General features: G+C 39.4%; 2 protein-coding genes across 2 annotated transcripts in view; both read right to left on the bottom strand.

Annotated features, from left to right (window-relative positions):
* The window catches only part of SLC13A1 (solute carrier family 13 member 1), a 121,438-nt gene extending 106,913 nt beyond the window's left edge, over positions 1 to 14,525 (bottom strand). Inside the window, exon 1 of the mRNA XM_019750080.3 lies at positions 14,396 to 14,525. Coding sequence (XP_019605639.3) covers positions 14,396 to 14,467 — 72 coding nt within the window. The 5' untranslated portion in view covers positions 14,468 to 14,525. The remainder of the gene's footprint in view (positions 1 to 14,395) is intronic.
* IQUB (IQ motif and ubiquitin domain containing) overlaps positions 14,443 to 23,013 on the bottom strand; it is a 181,205-nt gene continuing 172,634 nt past the window's right edge. The window contains exon 13 of the mRNA XM_088799942.1: positions 14,443 to 14,576. Within this exon, the coding sequence (XP_088656068.1) occupies positions 14,523 to 14,576 (54 nt within the window). The 3' untranslated portion in view covers positions 14,443 to 14,522. The remainder of the gene's footprint in view (positions 14,577 to 23,013) is intronic.

The raw sequence follows: 23,013 nt of genomic DNA, 5'->3' as shown, positions 1-23,013 counted from the left end.
AGGAGACCCTGGTTCATTTGTTCATGGTCAGCAAATATGTTTCGAGTACCTAGTGTATGCCAGGAATACAGTAATGCAGAGATGCAGTAATATACAGGTAGACACAGTTCTGTTCTCATTAAAGTTGCTCAAAGAGGAGAATTTGCCTGTGAAATATTGATGGCCTTTATATATATTTCAGAGAATCTAGCAATAGAACTGTTATTTTGTCTTCAAAAGCTTCTTGCAATATGCAGGTCCTACCACTTTGTGACTTTATTTTTAAACTTAAAATTGGGACATTAAAAGTTAAACACCACAGTTCTTCACATGAGCACCGCTTACTCAGTGGACACAGAAGGGTGATCACAAGGTTTTACATGATGTTCAACGACACCTCAATTACTTGTTGGTCCCTGGTTTAAGGAATTCTCCTCTTACATAAAACTGATTGCCGGGAATCAAACCCTCAGGCTCAGACATCTGAGGTGTAAGTGCTGTTCATATTTCCACTTCCTCTGTAAAGTCCAAACGCCATGGAAAACCAAGCAAGATCTATGATTTCCTTCCTACCTTCTCTCCTTCCTTCTATCCTTCTGTCCTTCCTGCTTTCCTTCCTCCCTCCCCTCTTTCCTTCCTTGTTTCCTTCCTTCCCTCCCTCCCTCCCTCCCTCCCTCCTTCCTTCCTTCCTTCCTTCCTCCCTCCCTCCCTTCTTTCCTTCTTACGTTCCTTCTTTCTGCCATCCTTCCCGCCCTCCCTCTTTCTTTGATGCAATACCAATCAACAAGATGTCTTTTGGTACACTTCCTTATAGTTTATATATGTGGCACTGATTTGTTATAGGAAACTAGCTTGCAGAGAAGTTATTTTGCCAGTCACTTATTTTACTATTATTATTATTATTATTATTATTATTATTATTATTTTCAGGTGTACTAAGCAATGTAATAGACTTTTCACCCCTCACAAAGTGATAACCCCCCCATCTACTATGTACCCCTCTGACATTGTATATAGCTGTTACAATACCATTGACTATACTCCCTATGCTGTACTCCACTAATCTGAAAAATATATGCACCCCTATATTTATTGCAGCCATTTATTTTTTTTGTTTTGTTTTTGCTTTTCTGGGTTTGAGGATCATGATCTAACTTCTTGTTTGCTTGAACTGCTGTATCTGTTATGGCTCCTGTTTGCAACAACCAAACTTTCCAGCTGTTTCCTTGTTTTGCAAGACATCCCCTAAGGTTTGGTTTCTCTAAGTTATTGCCTACGCCCAAACTTTCTGACATTCTCTCAGCTCAAAATATACTCCTGATCTTTCTTATCTAAGAACATAAAAAACAAAGCAGGCTTAAGACATTAATCACTTCTCAAAGCAATTATAACTGAGTAGGAAAGATATAAATACCAATCACAATAATAATAAACAATCATTACAATAATTGCACAGTAATATAATGATGGCATAGGCAATATTATTGTAATAATTATATATAGGTATTATATATTAATATCATATATTATATATCTATCTGTACGTGTGTGTGCATAGTAAAAACATAGTGCTAAAAATCACAGACACACACTAAGGGCTGTGAGAATTCAGAGTAGGATAAGATTGAGGATTGCATTACTTAGAAAGGGTTTAATCAAAAATAATAGTTAAACATGGATCTGAAGGATGAGTAGGACTTAGAAAAGAGAGATGGACAGAACTCTTCAGGAGGAAGATTGGCATAATCAAAGAGTCAGAAAACACAAAATGTTCTTTGGGACATCAAAAAGCCCTCTTTTCTGTCCTTTTATTTTTTCTCCAGGAATTGCACAGTACACTGAAGGAGAGAGTAAGCCAGAAGATTGGAAAGGGGGAAAGGAGACAGGGTGTGTAGGGTCAGGAGGAGGAGACTGGACTTGGACATGACACCTGCCAGTGTGAGCCTAGCAGGCACCATGGGATAGCCTTTGGATTCACACCTTTGTGAGGTGTTCCCACTAGGGGAGCACCTGAGACTCAGTGACAGCCTTAAAGGGAAACATTAAGATTTCTCCCTAAGTGTCCCCAGAATGACATATTACAGACTGCCAGTGTTGATTGAATGGTACAGATTTTTCATTCTTAAATAAATATTGTCAAGTGTTTTATATTCCAGGTCATTGGCTATCTGCTATTTTACATATTGAGGCTACGTATGTGCACACTGTGAATAGACATTTTAATTGTATTCCATTCTACTTTTTAAACGTCTAAATATATGATAAACATAAGATATACTTTAATATAAGGAATATGAAGCTTTCCTTTAGTTATTGTTTTCATTCACTAGAAGTTAATCCAGCATCATTTATTTAATATCCCATTTTCTCCTCACTTATTTGAAATATTTTCATCATACATTGAATTTCCTGGCTATCTACTTGGTTCCATCAATGAATTTGTCTATTTGCACACCACGATCACACTTCTTTTACTTTGTTCTTTTTAAAAAATTAGTTTTACTGAGATATAATGTGCATCCAATTAAATTCACCCATTTTAACAGCAGATTTTGACAAACTTTGCCAAATATATACAGTCATGGAACTAATACCACTGTGACAATACAGAATATTTCTATAATGCTGAAAAGATTTCTTGTGTCCCTTTGCTATCAGTCCTCTCCCTATATCCTCCAATCCCTGGTAACTGCTGGTCTGATTTCTGTCCTTATAATTCACTTCTAAAACGTCATATAAATGGAACCATACAATAGCTTTTATGCCTGGCTTCTTACACTTAGCATAATGCTTTTGAAAATTCATCCATATTTTTTTGCATATATCAGTTCTTTACTTTTTTCTTTTCTTTTCCTTTTTTTTTTTCCTTTCATCTCTGAGTGGTATTCCATTTATATCACAATTTGTTATCCAGTCATCAGTTGATGACATTAGGATTCTTGTCAGTTTGAGGCTACGCTAAATAAAGCTATTTTGAACACTTGTATACACACCTTTCGGGGACATACATTTTTATTTCTTTTGAGCAAATACAGTACTTAGGAACTGCTGAGTGATCCAGAAAGCGTATGATTTAAAGAAGAAGAAGAAGAAGAAGAAGAAGAAGAAGAAGAAGAAGAAGAAGAAGAAGAAGAAGAAGAAGAAGAACCTATCACACTACTTTACAATGTGACTGAATCATTTTGTATTTCTAGAGTGTGAGTGCCAGTTTTGCTGTATTCTTGTCAACACTTGATATTGTCAGGTTTAAAAATTGTAATCATTCTGGTGGGTATGGACTGGTATTTCAATATGGCTTAAATTTGCATATCTCTATTGAATAATGGTGTTGATTACCTTCTTGTGTGCTTAGTAGCTCTTCTAATATATATTCTTTGGTGAAGTCTCTGTTTAAATCTTTGGCCTATTTTTTTCCTTTTAATTAGGATATTTGTCTTCCTACTATCCTGTTCCTATTATTATTATTATTATCATTATTACTCGTATTATTATTGAGTTGTAAGTGTTCTTAATATGTTTTCAATATAAATACTTTATCCGATCCATGTTTTCTTCCTAATCATACAGCATGTGCTGGTCATACTTACATTAAAAGTACTTTTCCTGTTATTTCAAATTCTTTAGAGAATTCTGTCTCTTACATGAAAATGCACAGTCTAATGAAATAGGTGAAGTCTCTCCAATGAAAATCAATGATGTTCTGATGAAAATTTTAAGTAAAGGAAACAGCACGGTCATATAATTTCTGTGTATATGAGCACTTCATTTTTAAATATAATCCTTTATCTATTAGCTAAGCAGAGCCTATCAAATCATCCATCTCTTCCTTATCCTGCCTAATGCCTTTTCTTAGAATGACTTTCTGTCAGAGTCTTGACATATTGGTCATCCTTTCGACCTGAGTTTTTATTGCTCTAATGTACCTCTGCTCTACTTAGGAAGGAAATGATTATAAAAAAAACATAATAAATGCATCCACATGCTTTCATTAGAGTTTATTACTTATTAGAACTAACCATATTGATTTCACATGATTGAGCAATAAGAGACTCTGAACATCACCAGGGACCACATCTCACTCAAATTTCAACTCTTGGCTTGTGTAGAAGAAGACCTCACCCATGACAGGGACTTCATAAATCAAATATGGATTTTCTCAGATCAAATTATGGCAGAAATCCTTCCAAAATGCCTGTGCTACCTACTGCCCTAAATGCTATAAGCACAGAGAGTTCTCTTTGCTCTGTGAGGATATCTTCTGGCAGAACCAGCAGAACCTCAGTTTCAGACACACTGTGGCTGACCACTGGGCTCCCATGAAGAGAACTTAAATATCTCCTAGAATTCAGCCACAACCCATGAATCTGATACAACAAACTCACAAATATATAAGCCAGCTTAGAACTCTCCTTCAAATCCAGACACATATATACAGCTGCCTGCTTGAGATTTTTCCTCAGATTTCTCCAAAATACCTCATACAAACTCACAATCCTTCCACTAAAACATGGTCTTCTCGTGAATAGCACCGTTATTCATCCAGCTGCACTGGCAAAATCTAGGAGTATTCCTTAACAAACTCCTCTTCTTCACCCCTATATCCAATCTACTATCAAGTCTTTCTGGTTTTATTACTGAAATAGCTTTTGATTTTTTTTTCCCCTTTCCATCTCCAACCTATCGACACTGTCAACATCACCCTAATGGAAGCTACCATCACCTTTTGCCTTCTAACTGATCTTTCTGAATTCAGTCTTACTCTCTTCCAGTCCTTCTCCACATTGTGGCAAATCTGATTCATCACTTCCCACTTCACTGGCTTTCCATTTTCTTAAGGTAAAGCACAGCTGCCTAATGGACTCCAGATCTGTGTTCTGTCTTCCCCCAACACGCTCCCCAGTTTTCTCACACATTAAGGTCCCTGCCATCCCTTTGCTTCAGTGATGCTGGCTTTCACTTCTTATAGTTATTATATTTTTACCCCAAGTACAGCATTCATGCAGGCTCTTTCCTCTGCCTAGAATGAAATTCCCTCTCTTCCATGACTGGTTAATTCTTGTTTATCCAAAAATATCAATTGATTTCCTCAGGGAAAACTTCCTTGACCTTGTAATTTTACATTCGTCTATAAGCTCATTTTCTTAATGCCTATCCTTTACCTACATCCATGTTTTATGATGACTTAATATTTTTCCCCAAAACCTAGCATAAAGTATGTGCTCAAAAAATGTCAGAGAAAGACAAATACCATATGATTTCACGTATATGTGGAAGCTAAAGAACAAAATAAATAAACAAAAGAAACAGAAATGAACTCATAGATACAGAGAACAAATTGATGGTCGCCAAATGGGAGGGTGGTTGGGGAGATGGGTGAAAAAAGGTGAAAGGGATCAAGATGTACAAATTGCCACAGGGATATGAAGTACAACATCATAGGGAATATAGTCGATAATATTGTAATAACTATGTATGGTGTCGGATGGGTACTAGATATATCGGGGAATCACTTAGTAAGGTATATAAATGTGTAATCACTATATTGCACACCTTTAACTAATATAATATTGTATGTGAAAAATAGTTATTAAATCTACAAATGAACAATTATTCCGCTGACTGAGCCTCTGTCCACTCATAATGTATAAGTCTTCCTTCAAAGGTCTTCTCCCGCACTACCTTCACCTGATTCTGACATACTTTAATAACCCCAGCTCAAGTCACCTCCTGTCTAGCCTACAAACTGCTTGAGGGAAGGAATCCTGCTTTTTCCATGTATATAATTTCCACAAAGCCTAGTGTAATGTTTTGAATGTAGCAGATGCTCAGATAGAACACTGGATGCATGAAGGGAGGGTATGAATGAATGCATGACCTACTCAGCCTAGTCTTGCTCTGTTACTCGGACTCCTTGGTACCGAGTCTCTCAGCTATCTAGTTTGATGTAAAGTTTTTGCTATCTAATATTTCCCTAATTTCTTGAACAGTCCTACCTGTCGCCTGTCTGACCTAGCTTCAAGCTGCAGACCATAGTTTGTACAGATTCCCAGCACAACGCGATGCAAAGCTGGTCACCCAGCCTGTACAGTCCCCCATGGCACCCCCTTTTGGCTCTGGAATGCTCTTTCCCACTGCTCCTTACAGATGTCCTGCCCCCACCTATCTCAAGGTGCGTGTATCTGCTCTTCCTCCTGTGGAAGGGCCTCCCTCTTCTGCCATGCCTTTGGAATTTATCTGTCTTTTTAAAAACTGACTTCATGCACTTCATTCTACTATGGAAAGCCAGCAGTATATGTTGTGGTAAGGTGCACACTGGTTTGGGGTCAGACAAACTCACATTCAGTGAATTCTGGCACTGCTAACTCTGTGGCCTTGGTTGAATTGCATAAGCGCTTTAAGAATCAGTATCCGCATTTATAAAATGGGAATAATAGGAATATGCTGTTTTCTCTTTGAAAGTAGGAATAATAAAAAGGGTTGTTGTGAGGACTCAGTCAGAGAAGGCAAACAAAGTGCTTTGCACAGTACCTGACATATAGTAGGCACTTAATGCTCAGTAAATGGTAGCCATTGCTGTAATAATGATAGCAATTGATAATAAAAATTTTAAACACTGTGGCTATTTAGCCCACACTGATCTTTCTTTTCTCAGTGAGAGGCAGCTCCACACATCTTGGCTGTCCTTGTTCTCTTATTGTTTCCTGTGTGTAGGCTTCCTCCTCAATTCAATCATAGCCTCCTAGAGGGCACCCTACACAAAGCCGCTGCATCGTAGGGGTCCTGTACAAACTCGCTGATTGGTTGATGGGTTTCGCCTTCAGGCTGCTAAAATAAAACCCAATAACGTCACCAAGGGAAACAGTTCAGATCAGGAGTGGGCCCCTTCTGAATCCTTCAAAATCTAATTAAGCAGAGGAGGTTTGTGCGGTAGCACCAGACACAATGCAAGAGGAGAACAATTCATGTTCTTGTCGAAATCAGAATGGAAGTCGTTCCTCACATCAAATGTCCTCAACCTAAATGACAGAATGAGATACACTGTTCTCCCCATAAAGTTGAGAGTGGTACCTTTTCAATATTTGGCTTTTGTATACATTCATTTATCTTCGGACCGGAACTTTCTTTTCTGAAGCCACAGATTGATTTGCTTTTAACACCTGTGATATGAAACTCTTTCCTCATTCTGCTGAGGATAATTAAGAACATTCACCACATCCCATGGCAAACAGAGTAAGAATGCTCACAAAACATCCAGAAAACAATGAGGGATATAAGTGAACAAAAGTCATTTCACACATTTGTTCTTTGAACTTATTACAAATGCGCCCACAGTTTACCTTTTAGAATGTAGAATTCATCACGCATAACACTTGGCTTAAAGGGATGAATGTATTACCCAAAGCACTTCTGGGAAAGCGAATTATAACTACTGGAAAAGAAGGAAGCAAACTTCCCCAGGGATTTTGTGAGTACTTTGTTTGCCTTCTCCTTTTCAAGCAAGCACTTATTTAAATTCTCCTTTCCTCGCCACTAGCACCACCATTTCCTCTCTCCTGGTGCTCTGCCGCTCTGTCCTATTAGAGCCACTTTTGTCTTCTACAATATCCTCAACAACTCACTTAGGTTTTGCTTCTCTACCTTTCCAAACTTACCTGGCATCTCCAAGTCCCATGCTAATCTAACATACTAACATTAACATTGTCACATTCCTCAGTAGCATTACTGAACAATCAGTATTTGTGCATGGTAATGTGCTAAACACTTACATACGTGACCTCATTTATCCACCCAACACATCTATGAGAAGCCAGTCTTTCATCCGCACTGAAGAATGAAGTTGTTTATCTCCATGCCCCATCAGCCACTTGCCAACCCAGCTAAACACTGGATCCTACCATGGCAGGTACTGTTTCGTCACCAGTGTCTAAGTCAACTTGCTGACTTAAACAATAGACATTTAGTTTTCACAATTCTGGAGGCTGGGACATCTGAGTTCAGGGTACCAGTGTGGTGGGGCTCTAGTGAAAGCCCTCTTCCTAGTTGGCAGATGCCTACCTTCTTGCTGTATCTTCACATGATGGCGAGAAGGTTCACCTCTGTTGTGTGTCTTCTTATAAGGGCACCAATTCCATTCATAGATGCTCCACCCTCATGACCTAATTACCTCCCAAAGGCCCCATGTCCAAATACCATCATCACATAATGGGTTAGGGCTTCAACACATGAATTTGGGGGGATATAAACATTCAGTCCATAGCACCTGGTATCCTGAAGTTGATGCTTCCCCAACTTGGGCTGCCATTAACTCAACAGCTTTCCTTACCATCTGAACGTCTACTGGTACTGCCTTTAACCCCTCTTATCCTTCAATTTTTTTCTTTTTATTCCACCAGCTCAGTTCGGATGACACATTACTCCCCAGCTGCTTTCTCACAACTACCTCACATGGACCATTCTTGGTAGTCTGCCATTACAACCCTTAACAACAATATATCCCCAGTCTTGTTTGCTCTGACATGCTAGCCCTGGTATGGAAATGTAAAATCATATATCATATATCAGCCAGGCAGGCCTAGACCCCAATACAGAATAATATATACATTTGCTCAACCCGTGCCAACCTCATCTGGGTGCTAATGCTGTTTGACAACTCCTTTATCCAGCTCTTATTGATTTGCTGGTACCCTCCTTGCCCTTGGCTTCATATGAACTTGAAAGAAGTGGGATGGAAAAACCACTGGGAAATAGGCAATACAATTTATTTTGTCTCTTATTATTCCATTTTGTCTATTTCATGTGCATATGTCCTAACCTAAACAGTGTATTAGTAAGCTTCTATTTGATAACAGAAATAGTTAAGAAAATAGGCTCTGGAATCAAAATGTCTCTATTGAACATTGGGTTCAGCTTATACTGTCTGTGTGACCTTGGGCAATTCCTTATTATTCTGTGCTTCATATATATATATATATATCTTACCCTGTAAGGGTACTACTTACCCTGTAAGGTTGTTGTGAGTTAAAGGAGCTAATGCATGTAAAGTGTCAAGCATATTACCCAGAACATAGAAATTACAAAATAAATATGACCTGCTAAAAATTACTGCTGTTATCATTATTATCATAATTGCTGAGTCTATAATGGTTGCTCAATAAATACAATTCAGTTGAAATGCAAACTGATTCATCTTCTCAAATTGAGGCCACTTCATGACAGTCATGATGACCCACGAGTAGATACAATTTTTTATTCAGTTGGTGCACTTTTGAGATGAAAGGAGATCCACAAATACTTTTACTGGGACAGCCGGCATAAACTATATCTGTTTTCTGAAAACCAGAATGCATGATCATGGGAAATGATACCCTTAGGGAATGGTTTTACACAGTTCAATTTAGCTCTGGAAACTCCTTTTCCAAATTGGTTTCAAAGATATAACACTTAACACCTGACCACAGCATACTGCCTAAGATTTTTATTGTCCAATATAAATTACAATGAGAATTTATTAATTCTCAAATCAGTAACTGTTAACTGTTTTTTATTCACTGGTGTTCTTGTTATGGGTAGCTGTTCATGCATGTTTATTTATAAATGAACCCTGGCCCAAAGCATCTGGAGAATCGAAAAGTGAATTCCCTAACCAGCACTGGATGTACCGATTTCTGTCATTATCCATACATAATAATGGTGTCTGTATATTGTCTGGAAACATCCATGTATATAAATCTTATCTTTACATGTATTCTAGTTTGTTTGGGGGATTTTTTTGGCTTTCTTTATAGATTAAATATCCCTTTTATGGTAAAGGCCACGTCTTGGGGGAAAAAAAAAGAGCATTGATTCTCCAAGTTAAAAGAAAAAATCTGATGCACTGATATCAAATAGAGTCTTATTGGTTCTGTCTTTTTTCTAACCTCCCTCTTTCCCATGCCCATCCAGTAACTTTAAGCACAAAATGAAATGAGGGATTCATAAATATTTGTTAACAGATACCACAATGCTGGCATTGGGGGAAAAAATCAGGTTTAAGCAATAAAAAATATAATCCAACTCATATTGCCTTTTTTTCTGTACAATCATTTTCATTCCTGTCACATTGAATGAACGGTGCAATGAATTCTGTGAGTCTCCACATATAATTTTCCTAAAGGAAAATTCATTTACAATGCCAAAAGTGAAAGGAAAACAAATGATTTTTTTCTTCTAACAATGGACCACTTCAGAGACTGCCAAAAGGCCTATTTCATTTGAAATAGTAACTTGTAAATTTTGAAAAATGCCCTTTCTCTTCACCTCTGCATTCTGTCCTATTTCTAACCTCATCACTATCAAAACAACAAACAAAGAGAGCCAGGAGTAGCAGCCTTTGTCTCAACCCCCATTCTTTCCTTACTTTCACTGCTAAAGTATGGAAGGAAATGTAATTTTCCTCCCCATAAGCAGTGCTGCCCTCAGGCTAGGTAAAGCTTTTTGGGGGGCAAGAGAGAATTTGCAGGTCTGTTATTGGGAAATCAGAGACCAGAGATGGATAACTTGTGCTATCTTACTACCTTCTTGCAGATGTCAATCCAACAACAGCCACCGGTATTTCAAATCGTCATCAAAAATAAAATGTAGGCAAAAGTGAATTTGAACACAGACATGCACAAAGAGAAGACGGTGTGAAGACACAGAATGAAGACAGCCATCTACAAGCCAGGGAGAGAAGCCTCAGAAAGAACCAATCCTGCAGGCACCTTAATTTTGGACTCTGTTATCCAGAACAGTGAGACAATAAATTTCTGGTGTATAATAAATAAATAAATACATACATACATACATAAACAAACAAATAAATAAAATGTAGGTTTCCAGATTTTTGTATTAATAACAAGACATTCTTTCCTGTCTGTGTAGATAAAACTACTGACCCAACTGGTGGAAAGGCCTATCCCTGAAGCTGTTTTTACTTATAGTAGAGTTGAAATTGTGGTCCTCCATCAACAGCCTCTATTCAGGGTTCTGCTGTGGCCGAACACAGAGCACGCAAGAATCATGGCTGCTTTTAAGGCCACTCTGCACAAAGCCATCTTCACCATTTCAGATACAGCTCGTCACTCACTGTACTCATGGCAGAACCTCAGTGCTGGACTGCCTCAATGCTGTAATAACTTATAAGGAATAGAACATCCAAGCACGTGATACTGAGACAATTGACAAACCCAGGAGAAATCAACACAATAAACAATCCAAATGGTCACCCACAACCCCTAACTTTCTGTTTTGAGCATTAGCAATTCCCTATCCTGTGCACAATTTCTTGAGGAGAGTGGAAATCCTTATTGCTTACCGTTGTAAATCAACCCTTCATATAGATTATGGGTTACAATAAGGTCTAGATAACTATACAATGAGATGAGAGGAGACCTCCCACCCCTAGGAAAGCTCCTGAACAAACGTCCATCCACAGTCCCATCCTATTCCTGACCACTTCCTCCTCTTCTTCCTGGCTTGCGCTAAAATGCTGCCCTTTCTGGGAAGCCTCCCCTAACCTTCAGGTGGGTATGCACACCGTGGGGAGGGTGGAGGCCCAGCTAACTCTCCGGGAAGGTGGGGCCTGGTTCCCACCAGCTGACTGTGGTGAGGTGCCAGAGCAGCATCCTCAGGAGGGAGCCCCCTGCTGCAGGTCTCTGTGTAGATGATGGACCATGGATCCTGAGGAAAGGCGGGCAAGGACTCAGCCCCCACCAGGGCTCCTGACTCTTGAGCATACTTGTGATGGCGTTTATTCCCTAAGTCTGTCCACTCACTCAATTGTTCTAGAATGTTCTCTCAGCTTGCTCTTTTACCCTTGTCCCCTCTTCTCTTTCATTCCTGTCACCTGTCCTTGTCCTCTTTATCTTTCCACCCCTCCCCATTCCTTTGTTCTTTTCCAACAGACCTCCCAGCACAACAACTGTTATATATTTAAGGAATATTTCGGAAGAGGTTATTCGGTGGCATTTTTCTCAGTTAAATGTCTGCTGCTAATAAATGGGAATAAAAAGTGGAGGAAGCTTAGTGACCTTTTTTTGAATATTTTTTCCTGATGTTCTTTTCCATCTTGCAGTCTGATAAGAATACTTCACTGGTAAGTTAAGTAAACAATTAATATCTACCATATTATGTGCAAAATTCATTATTTCAACATTTGAGAAAATTACATGAGCACCTTCTTCCCTCATAGATTACAGTCTGTAGGACAATGAACAAGTACAAAACAAACCTATATAATTGCAAATCATGATAAGTGCTATTATAGCAGGTCTGAATTCTAATGAGCCTAAAATGTCAGATTAATTTGTTTTCTTAAAACAAAATTAAACCTACCTATTAACCCCTAACTTATCAGGCTGGTGAAAAATTCAATCTCAGTCATTTTAGGGGCTACATCCTCCACCTCCCTACGGTTACAAAGAACCCCCCAAGGAAGATTTTCAGTTGCCTGGAAGCTAGTGGAGGAACCTGCAGTCTTCAGGCCAGCATAGCTGGGATTGGATTCCTGAGATCACTGAGCTGACACCATCCTGGATGGGCAGGTGGGCTGTCGCCTCCGTGCCTCACTTAAACTCAGAACTCTTAGCTGGGACAATGAATACAGTTGTAAGGAAACCACATTGCTACAGACACAATCCAGAGCCCTGCACACTGGAACTCTGACCCTTCCCAGAAATACTGTCAGCAAACTGAAACAGAACCCATTCCTCTGCCCCTTCCCCAGGCTTTGGAAATGTGTTCTTCCATCCTCCAACCCCCAGCTTCCAACACATGAGTCTTTCTTCTCTCCCCTCTGGACTATCCAGCATAATCTCCTCTTTGAAAGTTGGCCCTCCAAAAACCTGGAAGATAAAAATAAAGAAAACAAAACACAATGGCTAACAGGTGTTCTGGACCCTAATTCCAACATGGGGGGAGCTGGTCTCCACAGCACCAACAACAAGCGATTCTCCCAACACCAGCCGAGTGCCCTACAGTTCAACTCAATTCTGACACTCTCCATTTGGAGACAGCAGGTTAAGCGTTCTGTTTTACAGGACGCCCCCCACCCCCACTCCTGTCATCAGTCACAAGCCAGATTGTTACCTATACTTCTGACCAACCTGCTATGGATCAGAAGTTCCAAAGCCCCCCACCCCCGGGCTCAACTAATTTGCTAGAGCAGCACACAGAACTCGGGGAAACCTTTACTTACATTTACCAGCTTATTATAATAGGGTATGATAGAGGATACGGGTGAACTGCATGGAAGACTTGAACAGAGAAAGTATATGGGAAGGGGCACTGAGCTACCATGCCCTCCCCGGGCATACCATTCTTCCCACGTCTCCACAAGTTCACCAACCCGGAAGCTCTGTGAACCCAGTCTTCTGGGGTTTTATGGAGGCTTCATTACATATGAGCATGACTGATGAAAGCATTGACTATTGGCGACTGAACTCCACCTCCAGCTCCTCTCCCTTTATCTAGGCTAGGGGTCAGGACTGAATGTTCCGGTCCTCTAATCACATGGTTGATTCTCTGATAACCAGTCCCTATCCTTAAGTGTGGTTCAAAGTCACTTCATTAACCTAACAAATGATACCATTATCTCATCACTTCGGAGATTCTAAAGGTTTCAGAAGCTCTGTGCCAGAAAGAGGGGTGATGCCCAAATATGTATTTCTTATTATATATTACAATGGCTTTCATTATTTTGATTGTTCTATACCAGCAGAAAGAAGTGCAAATCAATATCTTACCAGATTACCCTGATAAAAGATGCAAGACATAAGCAGGTTTACACTGAAAGACAGCAAGATGGCGCCTATACCATAAGAAGTCAGGCAAGGCCTACCTGGAGGGGAGAGAGGTGACGAAGCCAGCTGTGAGGAGAGTCCGGCTAGGGAGCACTCTTGGTAGGGGGGCTATGATGTGAATGGCCTGGAGGTGGCCCCGAGCTCTGAGGGCTCCCAGACTGAAACACCAGTTTGAAAGAAGCTTATTAGATGGTGTAGAGTGTTATAAAATCAAGTTGGAAAGACTCTTTCCAAATACTAATCACTTATTGTACCCTTAAGTATACTGTCTCATGTAATCCTCACAACTGACCTTTTTAAAGAAATTCTATATAACTAGCACAAAAACAGATTTCCTGTCCTCAAGTTGTTCATATTCTGAGGAAGAGACCCAAGCAAATAAACTCTAGAAAACTGGTTTGAAGGTGAATGCCGTAAGTACCAGGAGCTATTAGGACATAGAAGAGAGAGACCTGGTCCAGAGTGAAGAGACCATGGAGTCTTTGGAGGTTGCATTTGGGCTGAACCTTAAGGAGGGTGCCTGGCAAACAGGGTGAGACATGTCATTCAGGTGGATTCACATGCATGCGGGATCAAGGGTGAGCTCTTTGTTCACTTACGGTATGCTGGAAGTTTCTCACAAGTCTCCATCGTATTATTCCATAGGGTTTGGTTAATTCATGATTTGGCATAGCATGGATTCTAGAGCCAGTCCGCCTTGTTTGGGAGTCATGGTGCTGCCATTTCTTAGTTGGGTGACAACGACAGTTTCTTTAAACTCCTGTGTCTCAGTTTCTTCGTCTGTAAAATGGGGATAATAATAGTGTCAAGCTCCAATGGTCTAACGGCAGGAGGATGAAATGTGTAAAGAACTGGTACATTAGTGTATCATACTGACTATGTAGTTCCTATGCCTAAATAGTGTCACAGCAGATCCTAAAACATTCCTTTTCATTCTTCGTTTCTTTTGAAAATGTTATACTCCATTCTTATATTGCACCATATGTTGTTAAATCACTCTCAGGGGGAAATAAAGTGGAATACTCGAGGTTTCCCATTTTTCCAGGAAGGCAAGCAGGAGCTGTCCCCCCATGAATAGGCCAATGCTTCTTCATAAGTTCAAGAGTCTTTACTCCTTTGATCATCATGTCTAAGATAGTAGGGAACTTAATAATATTCATCAGACAACTCAATAAAGGAATAGATTCAATAAATGCTGACTTGGATTCTGGGGAGAAAAGCAGGAGCAAACTATTGTGCTTAGCTAGTGCATACACAAATCATATCTGCAATACATTAGAAGAAACAGTTCATGACTTGTGTGGCTAGGTAATAGAAGCAAAGTTTAGTTTAAAACATAACGCTTGAGTACCATTTTTACATCACTGCACAATCAGATTTAGAAATGTATCCCAAAGCTAGTGTAAAACTACTCCAGCATGAAAGAAACTCCTGCAGACTCTAGTCTCACTTCACCTGTCTGGTCCTTGTTGGATTTCTTGCCTGTATGATACATTTGTCATTTCTAACCCATGAAAAATCACCAGGGAGACTCAGCAATGTTCCGGCCTCCAGTCTGAGCCTCCCTCTTGAGTCTCCACAGGGTCCTGTGTGAGCGGCAGTGACAGGGGACGCTCACTGAAGGTCCCGCTCAGCAGAGTGCCCTCGCTCCTCTGGCATCAGTCACTGTGAGATTTTTCCTTTGGTTTCTTACGTTAACCTCTTTTTCTAACCCTAACAAAATAAAAGACACAGTTCAAATCATCATACTCATACCACCGTGTTTCCCCAAAAACAAGTCCTAGCTGGACAATCAGTTCTAACGCATCTTTTGGAGCAAAAATTAACATAAGACCCAGTGTTATACTATACTATATTATATTATATATTATATAAGACCTGGCCTTATATTATAGTAAAATAAAACTGGGTCTTATATTAATTTTTGCTCCAAAAGACGCATTAGAGCTGATGGTCCGGCGAGGTCTTATTTTCAGGGAAACACGGTAGTATGTGTTCTCTATTGTATATATTCTGGTTTGAAGTGTTGCAAGGAATAGACTCTTGAGTACCCAGTGCAAGCTCTACGTGGAGTGGCAAAGTGGGCAGTGTTTGCTTCTGACAGATTCCCCTTATCCCTCTAGCCCTCCCTCATGTTCTGTGTCCAAGTCCCCAAACCCCAACTCTGTCTCTAGCTACTCAGGGTTCCCTTCCACAATGTCCAGCAAAGGTTTGCAGTTCCTGAGTCACCAGCCTGTTCTTTACGTCTTTGTCCTATTACTCATCTGTTCATTCATCCATTCTACAAATATTTCCTGAGCACATACCGTGTACAAAACACTGCCCAGATGCTCTGGATACAACAGTATGAAAAACAAACACACCATTCTCCAGTGGGATTGCATTTGGTAAGGGAGATATACAGACAGCAAGTAAATAATTACAAACTGTGGTAATGCAATGAAGGGTGCAAAATGGGTGATGAGAGAGAAAATAATGAAGAGAAGGCAATTTTAGGTAGAGGTGGTCAGGTAGACCTTTCTGAAATCCAAAGGATGGAAAAAAGCCACCCATGAAATAACAGACAAAATATGTCCACGAAGATACACACACACACAAAAGCTTCAGATAGGTAAGTGTGAGGGTCTGGAGGAAAGACCGTGCAGCCAGAGCCACACGAGGAAAACAGAAAGAGGTAAGGAAGGAGGGCAGATCATACACGGCCTACAGGTCTTGGTGAAGAGGTCAGATTCAGGATCCCATTCTGAGCTATCGCTACATTTTAATGAATAATTTTATTCTAAAAGCATTGAAACGTAGGATGTTGGAGTCATAAAAGGCTAGGTCCAAATATAGCCTCTGACACTATGTCTTCTTTCAAAATTTGGATAATATCTCGCCCAGAGACTTGAGGTAAGAATTAAATAAGATAATGCATGTTTAGCACTTATAACCAGTAAGTGTCTAATTAATAGTTGTTACTATTGTATTAGCTATTACTGCATAACGAACCACCCAGAAATATATAAACTTAAGACAAGAGATGCATGTATATTGGCTTATTGGCCTAAACTAGACTTCCCTGCTGGTTGAGCTCTGGTCTTCGCCTCGTATCACATTCTGGGGTACAAACTGAAGGGACAGCAGTGTCCTGGGGTAAGTATGACAATAGCAGAAATGAAAGAGATAAAGGCCAATATGCAATCACATTTCAAGCTGGCTAATATCCCCCTCGCCAAGACAAGGCACACACTGAGCACAAAGTCAGGGGCAGGGAATTACATCGTGCCCACCCTGAGTCCCAAGCCAGTCACATGCCAAGCCCAATATTTTGAACAATAATTTAATCTACCCCAATTACTGTGGTCTGTGATAACCTAGCATTGCTACCTTACTGGGGAAAGCTGATATGTACATGAGGCTATTATTAACATATAGAAATGAATGAATGAAATCTACACTGAACAATTGCTACACAGCAAGAAATAGTTTCTTCTTATTCAGTCAGTGTCTGAACACACCTCTAATCTATTTGTTTTGCACATTTGGAAAGTAGTATTTTATTGCATTTCTACCAAGAGGTCACACTTGTTTTCCTTTTAAAATCATTCTTATAGAACCACGGAGGTTGACAATCATTTCACTGATTGATCCTAATGTAGGACTTGCCATTTTTCAGAAGTGACTTATTATGCACAGGCCAATAGAAACGAAGTACTTGAGTAACAGAATCAATACAATTGTCTTTAGGAACCAATTGAGAGTTGACTGATCAGGGAGCCTGTGCAGTACCCTTTCCTCGCCGTAACTTCAAGCCAACCAACCACTCAGACTCATTTTACAGACGAGGAAAAGGGAAGAGTAGAGAGTTGTACACATAAGTGATAACGATGAGGAGCTGGAACACTCTCGCACTCTCCGTGGGGGTGTCTGGATAATAAACTAAAATACATCACAGCCCAATTCCTGGTGAAGTCAGTCCGGCCAAATTGCCTTTGATGGGCGCCACGACGGCGGGGGAGAGCGGGATCCTGCGCGCTCAAATCCAGAATCAGAGCGGCTTTCTGTGGCTCTCTCCACACAGGCACCAGGCCTCAGAATCACAGACAGAGCTGAAAGGTTGTCTGGACACTCAACAGTTACCCCTCCCATACTGTGCTTGCTTTGTAGAAAAAAGCAAATAGGACCTAAAGTGAACAAAATTGCCAGAGATAGCACTTGAGTTTTCATTCACAGGGCGTTGAGGGACTGTTTATCCTAGGGATGGAAATCAGCTTGATTTTTTATAAGGTACTCAGGGGGACTCACTTTATGTTTCATCTTAGTAAAGGTGCTATTAATTTTCACTTATTTATCAACCATTCGAGTGAGGAGAAAAATCAGCATCATGCTGTTTAAATCCTAATTGTGTCCAAGGAAATAAATTGTCTGCTTCAAAATCTTCTTGCGCCATATCCCCTTCACAGTCTCTCCCCCCCAACAGCCCTATTTCAGAAATGTTTTAAATATAAAAGTTCTTTTATACTCAGAAGGCAAAGATAAACCCTCAAAACACATCTTTGTGATATCTGAGGTTTTAATAACGATATTCTGAGCGGACTAACTCATAGTTTTTATTTTGGTCCATTGTGCTGTTTTGTTCTCTTTATCCTTCCAGATCAGAAAATATACACTTGAGTGGTTCTATTAACCTGGAAACTACACGTAAAAAGGTTAAGGTAGTTTTATGAATATAATCAATGCGTGTGTGTGTGTGTGTGTGTGTGTGTGTGTGTGTGTGTGGTGATGGTGGTGGTTCAGATATGTGTTCTTTGGGGGTGGGGGTTAGAGGTGAGGAGTCCAGCCAGAGACAAAGCTGAAGAAATTACCTATCACCAAATGAAGAAAAAGCTGGTGAGCCATCTCAAGGCATTTGAATTTTCTCCTCCAGATACCATGAAGCCACTGTGTAAGGAGTCTGGGAAATTCTTTGTGGTGTAATCAAATTGATATGTAATAGGAAGGCCCTATGAACTGAACTACCATGTTTGTTTGACCTTAAATGGATATTGTGGAGATAAAGGCCTGAAAAGAACTCCTGGGGAGAGAGGCTCCTATACAGGAAGAAGCATCTGGTAATAAGACAGAGTTCAAAGCCACACTTCTGCCCTGCAGAGGCCCTCAGACCCACATTCATGCCTCAGATCAATTCTCCCTTGTACAAAGTAAGTGCAACTACTTCTTCTCCCCTTGTCGGGAGTATTAAATGAGATGACGTACTATCATGCAAAATATTTCATAACCTGTGATAAGCTGCTCTGGAAGTAAATCCTGTCAGCTCTACCTTCAAACTGTATCCAGAATCTGACCACTTTTCACCACTTCCATAGCCTTCATGCTGGTCCAAGCCACCTTCAACTCTGACTGGATTATTGCAATTACTTTTTCTTTAATGTTTTTTTTAATTTTTCAATTATAGTTGACAGACACTATTATATTAGTTTCAGGTATAGGACATGGTGATTAGACATTTATATAACTTATGAAGTGATCATCCCAATAAATCTAGTACCCACCTGGCACTGTACATAGTTATTACAATATTATTGACTAGATTCCTTATGTTGTACTTTACATCCCCATGATTATTTCATAACTACCAGTTTGTACTTAATCTCTTCCCCCTTTACACCCATCTTCCCAATCCCCCTCCTATCTGGCAACCATCAAGATAGTCTCTGTATCTGTGAGTCTGATTATGTTTTGTTTGTTCATTTATTTTGTTCTTTAGATTCCACATATAAGTGAGATCATATGGTATCTGTCTTTCTCTGCCTGACTTATTCCACTTAGCATAATGCCCTCTAGGTCCATCCATGTTGTTGCACAAGGCAAGACTTCATTCTTTTCTCTGGTAGAATAACATTGTATTGTTGCAATTACTTCTTCACAGGGCTCCCTGCTTCCACCTTCGCCCCCACCACCCGCTCCCTTCAGTCCATCGTCTACAGACTAGCTGCAGAGACCCTTTTAATACATGAGTAGGATCGTGTTGCTCTTCTATTCAGGAAACCCCCACTGGCTTCCCACTTTCACCTAGAATAAAAGCCAGAGTCTTTATATTGGTCTAATGACCCTGTGTGTTCTGCCTCCCTCCTACCCCACAGTTCTCTGCCCTCACCACCTTCAGCTTCTTCCTGCTGCTCACAAAACAACCAGAATATGTTACCATTTCTGGAACTTTGCACTTGCTGTTCCCTCTGCTTGCAATTCTCCTCCCATAGATGCCTTCTTTGCTCTCTCCCCACCTCACTGGAGACCTTAGCTGGGAGGTTTTAGGAGATCACGCTTTATAAAATCCAGGATTTCTTTTACATAATTAATCAATGTAATGAATTCTTAAGTGTCCATAATAATAATGCAAGCCTGAAGTTGCCTTTCTTTCATCCTGTCATTTTAGATCTTCATACCTGGAAAAGTTACTGTGCATTAGGAAATGCCAAAGTACACCATCCAATTTACATCTCTAAGTTCCTTTCTGGCTCCGTGCTTTTGATGTCACCCTTTAGTGTCTCTTCCACAATACATTAGCTACTGCTATATTCTCAGAATTTCCTCATGCAAAGGGCTGTTGTTTCTGCTGTGTGCCCCACCTGGTCGCCCCAGCCTATTCCACACCCATCCCAGCTGTTTGTATTGAGATATCTAGTTATCTGCAAGTAAATCTGCTCCTCATATGGAAATAATAAAGGCCAGGCAGGAAGGACTACAGCAGTTTTCATATACCGTGTTTCTCCGAAAATAAGACCTAGCCGGACAATCAGCTCTCATGCATCATTTGGACCAAAAATTAATATAAGAATGGGTCTTATAAGACCTGGTCTTTATTATATTATATTATATTATATTATATTATATTATATTATATTATATTATATTATATTAATTATATTATATTATACCTGGTATTACATTATATTATATTATAGTATATTATACCTGGTCTTATAGTAAAATAAGACCGGGTCTTATATTAATTTTTGCTCCAAAAGAAGCATTCGAGCTGATTGTCTGGCTAGGTCTTATTTTCAGGGAAACATGGTAGTAATGATAATAATAATAATAATAATAATAATAATTCCACACTCCTCATCCCCTCCATCTTGCTTTAATTTTCTGTTATACTTTTCGCCATCCGAAGCACTGTATATTTACTGGTTTATTTATTGCTCACCTCCCTCCCCTAGGATGCAAGCCAGGAAAAGAACTTGGTGTTTTGTTCACTGTTATATCTCCAGTGCCTGGAACAGTGGACATAATAGACACTCAATAAACATTTGTGAAAATATTTTTAAACAAGTGAATATTATATATGAATGAAAAATTTCAAGAAGTCAACATAACAGCAATTAAATTTTATAAATCTTATGTATATACATTCTACCCCTTTTAAAATACTTATCCCCTCGTTTCATCCTTTCTTTCATCCTTTCTTTGGAGTTGTGCTAGAGATCACCCTTGAAGGAAAAATTAAAGTTGCACATACACATGTGTGCATACACACACACACACACAAACACACACACACACACATATTCACACATATAAACACTTCCAAAGAAACAGAACAAGATCACTTTAATCTTTCAGTCGTCGGATGCTGAAATGTAAAGGCATTTTATATGGCTGCATTCATAGCATCTCTAGTAAAGAGTAAACAACTTCTCCAGGGTTCCACAGAGAACAGATTTCATCGAGGCAGTATGACCTCCCAACCCGTCCTTATAATTGCCATACCACCTACTTAGTCTGTCATGCTTGCGACCTCTACTTGGATACATAACAAGAGGCTACTGCATTTGTTTTTATGCTGGTATAATACAAATCACTGTGCTGACTAATATAAAGAATCATTAGCAACTAAGGATTCTGCATATATGTGGCTTGCTCTTGTAGATTTGTGTGAAACCAAAGGGTTTAATTGGGTATACTGCATTTAACCAGGAAACAGAAAATTGATAATTTGGGAATTTAATAAAACTGTGTTCAATTTATAGTTTTAAGTAATTAATTCTCATACTAGGATTTTGTCAGCCATCCTGCAATGGTAAGAAAAATAAGGGCTTTCAATGAACTGAAGAGAAGACAGAGACAGTACCTGTGTTAGGAAAGTAGGAGAGCTCTTCAATCAGAGGTTCTAGAGACTAAGCAGGCAGGAGAAGGGGAGAAGGGCAGAACCCCAAGGCAGGAGAGGCAAATGTGGCTCTGTGGCAGGAAAGAGGAATGGGGAAGAAGGAAGAGTTCGGAGACGCAGTCAAGGGCTGTAACAGACGCAGTCTTCAGAATTACTAACTGGGGGTGATGAGCAGGAGACGGATGAGAAGCATCTCAGGGGCCCAAGACGTTTCTACTTATATCATTGGGTGGTATTTGGGTGGTGCCATTAGTTGAGCTGAAGCAGATCCTGTTGAGTGAGTTTAATTCATTGATGTCAACTAGTTATCTAAGGGTGACTCATCTAGTTATAAGTTCATCATGCTGAATGACCATCCTACAAGTTTTGGTTTTATTCACAGAAATATTATTAAAGTATCTTTCAAATACGAGCTGAAATCTACATTCCCTTTGTCTAGTCATCCCTCTTATATCGCAATCTATAATTGGAAATAAAATTACTTTATAATATAATAGTTATCATTTACTATAATGTAACGCGATACAATATAATCCATGCCATTAATAATAGCTGGCCACTACTGAGCATTATGTGCCAGATGTGTCACCCATTTCTAGCCTCACAATAAACATGAGTTGAGCTTTGAAATAAGGCTCCGAATGGTTCAATAACTTGCCCAGTTCACACATAAGTGGCTGAGACAAGAGTTAAACTGATATTATTTGATGCCGAGCCAAAATCCCTAACAACTAAGGTATCTTGCTTTTCTTTTTGCTTTCTTTACTCAGCCTCTACAAATCATTTGTTAAATTATTGGACATTTTTCAACACCTATAATTATTTTTCATGTAATTTTCACTCACTATAGTTACTCTAATAAGTATGCAGACAAAATATCATTTTTAAATACATGAAAAGCAAACTTATTCTTTGAATTTAGTCAAAGAAATTCGAGTTATATAAGTTAGTAGATTGGTATAAGAATATTTCTTATTATCCTTCCTCTCTAAATTACGTTTACTTTTTTATTTCTTGTGATTGAAATTTTCACGCTTAAATATTTGTCTTAATACACATAATTGA

This window comes from Rhinolophus sinicus, chromosome 8, assembly GCF_057876585.1.
Source record: "Rhinolophus sinicus isolate RSI-liver-muscle chromosome 8, RSI-T2T, whole genome shotgun sequence".
Lineage (NCBI taxonomy): Eukaryota > Metazoa > Chordata > Mammalia > Chiroptera > Rhinolophidae > Rhinolophus > Rhinolophus sinicus.
Note: the sequence above shows the minus strand (reverse complement) of the source record. Positions and strands in the feature narration are given on the sequence as shown.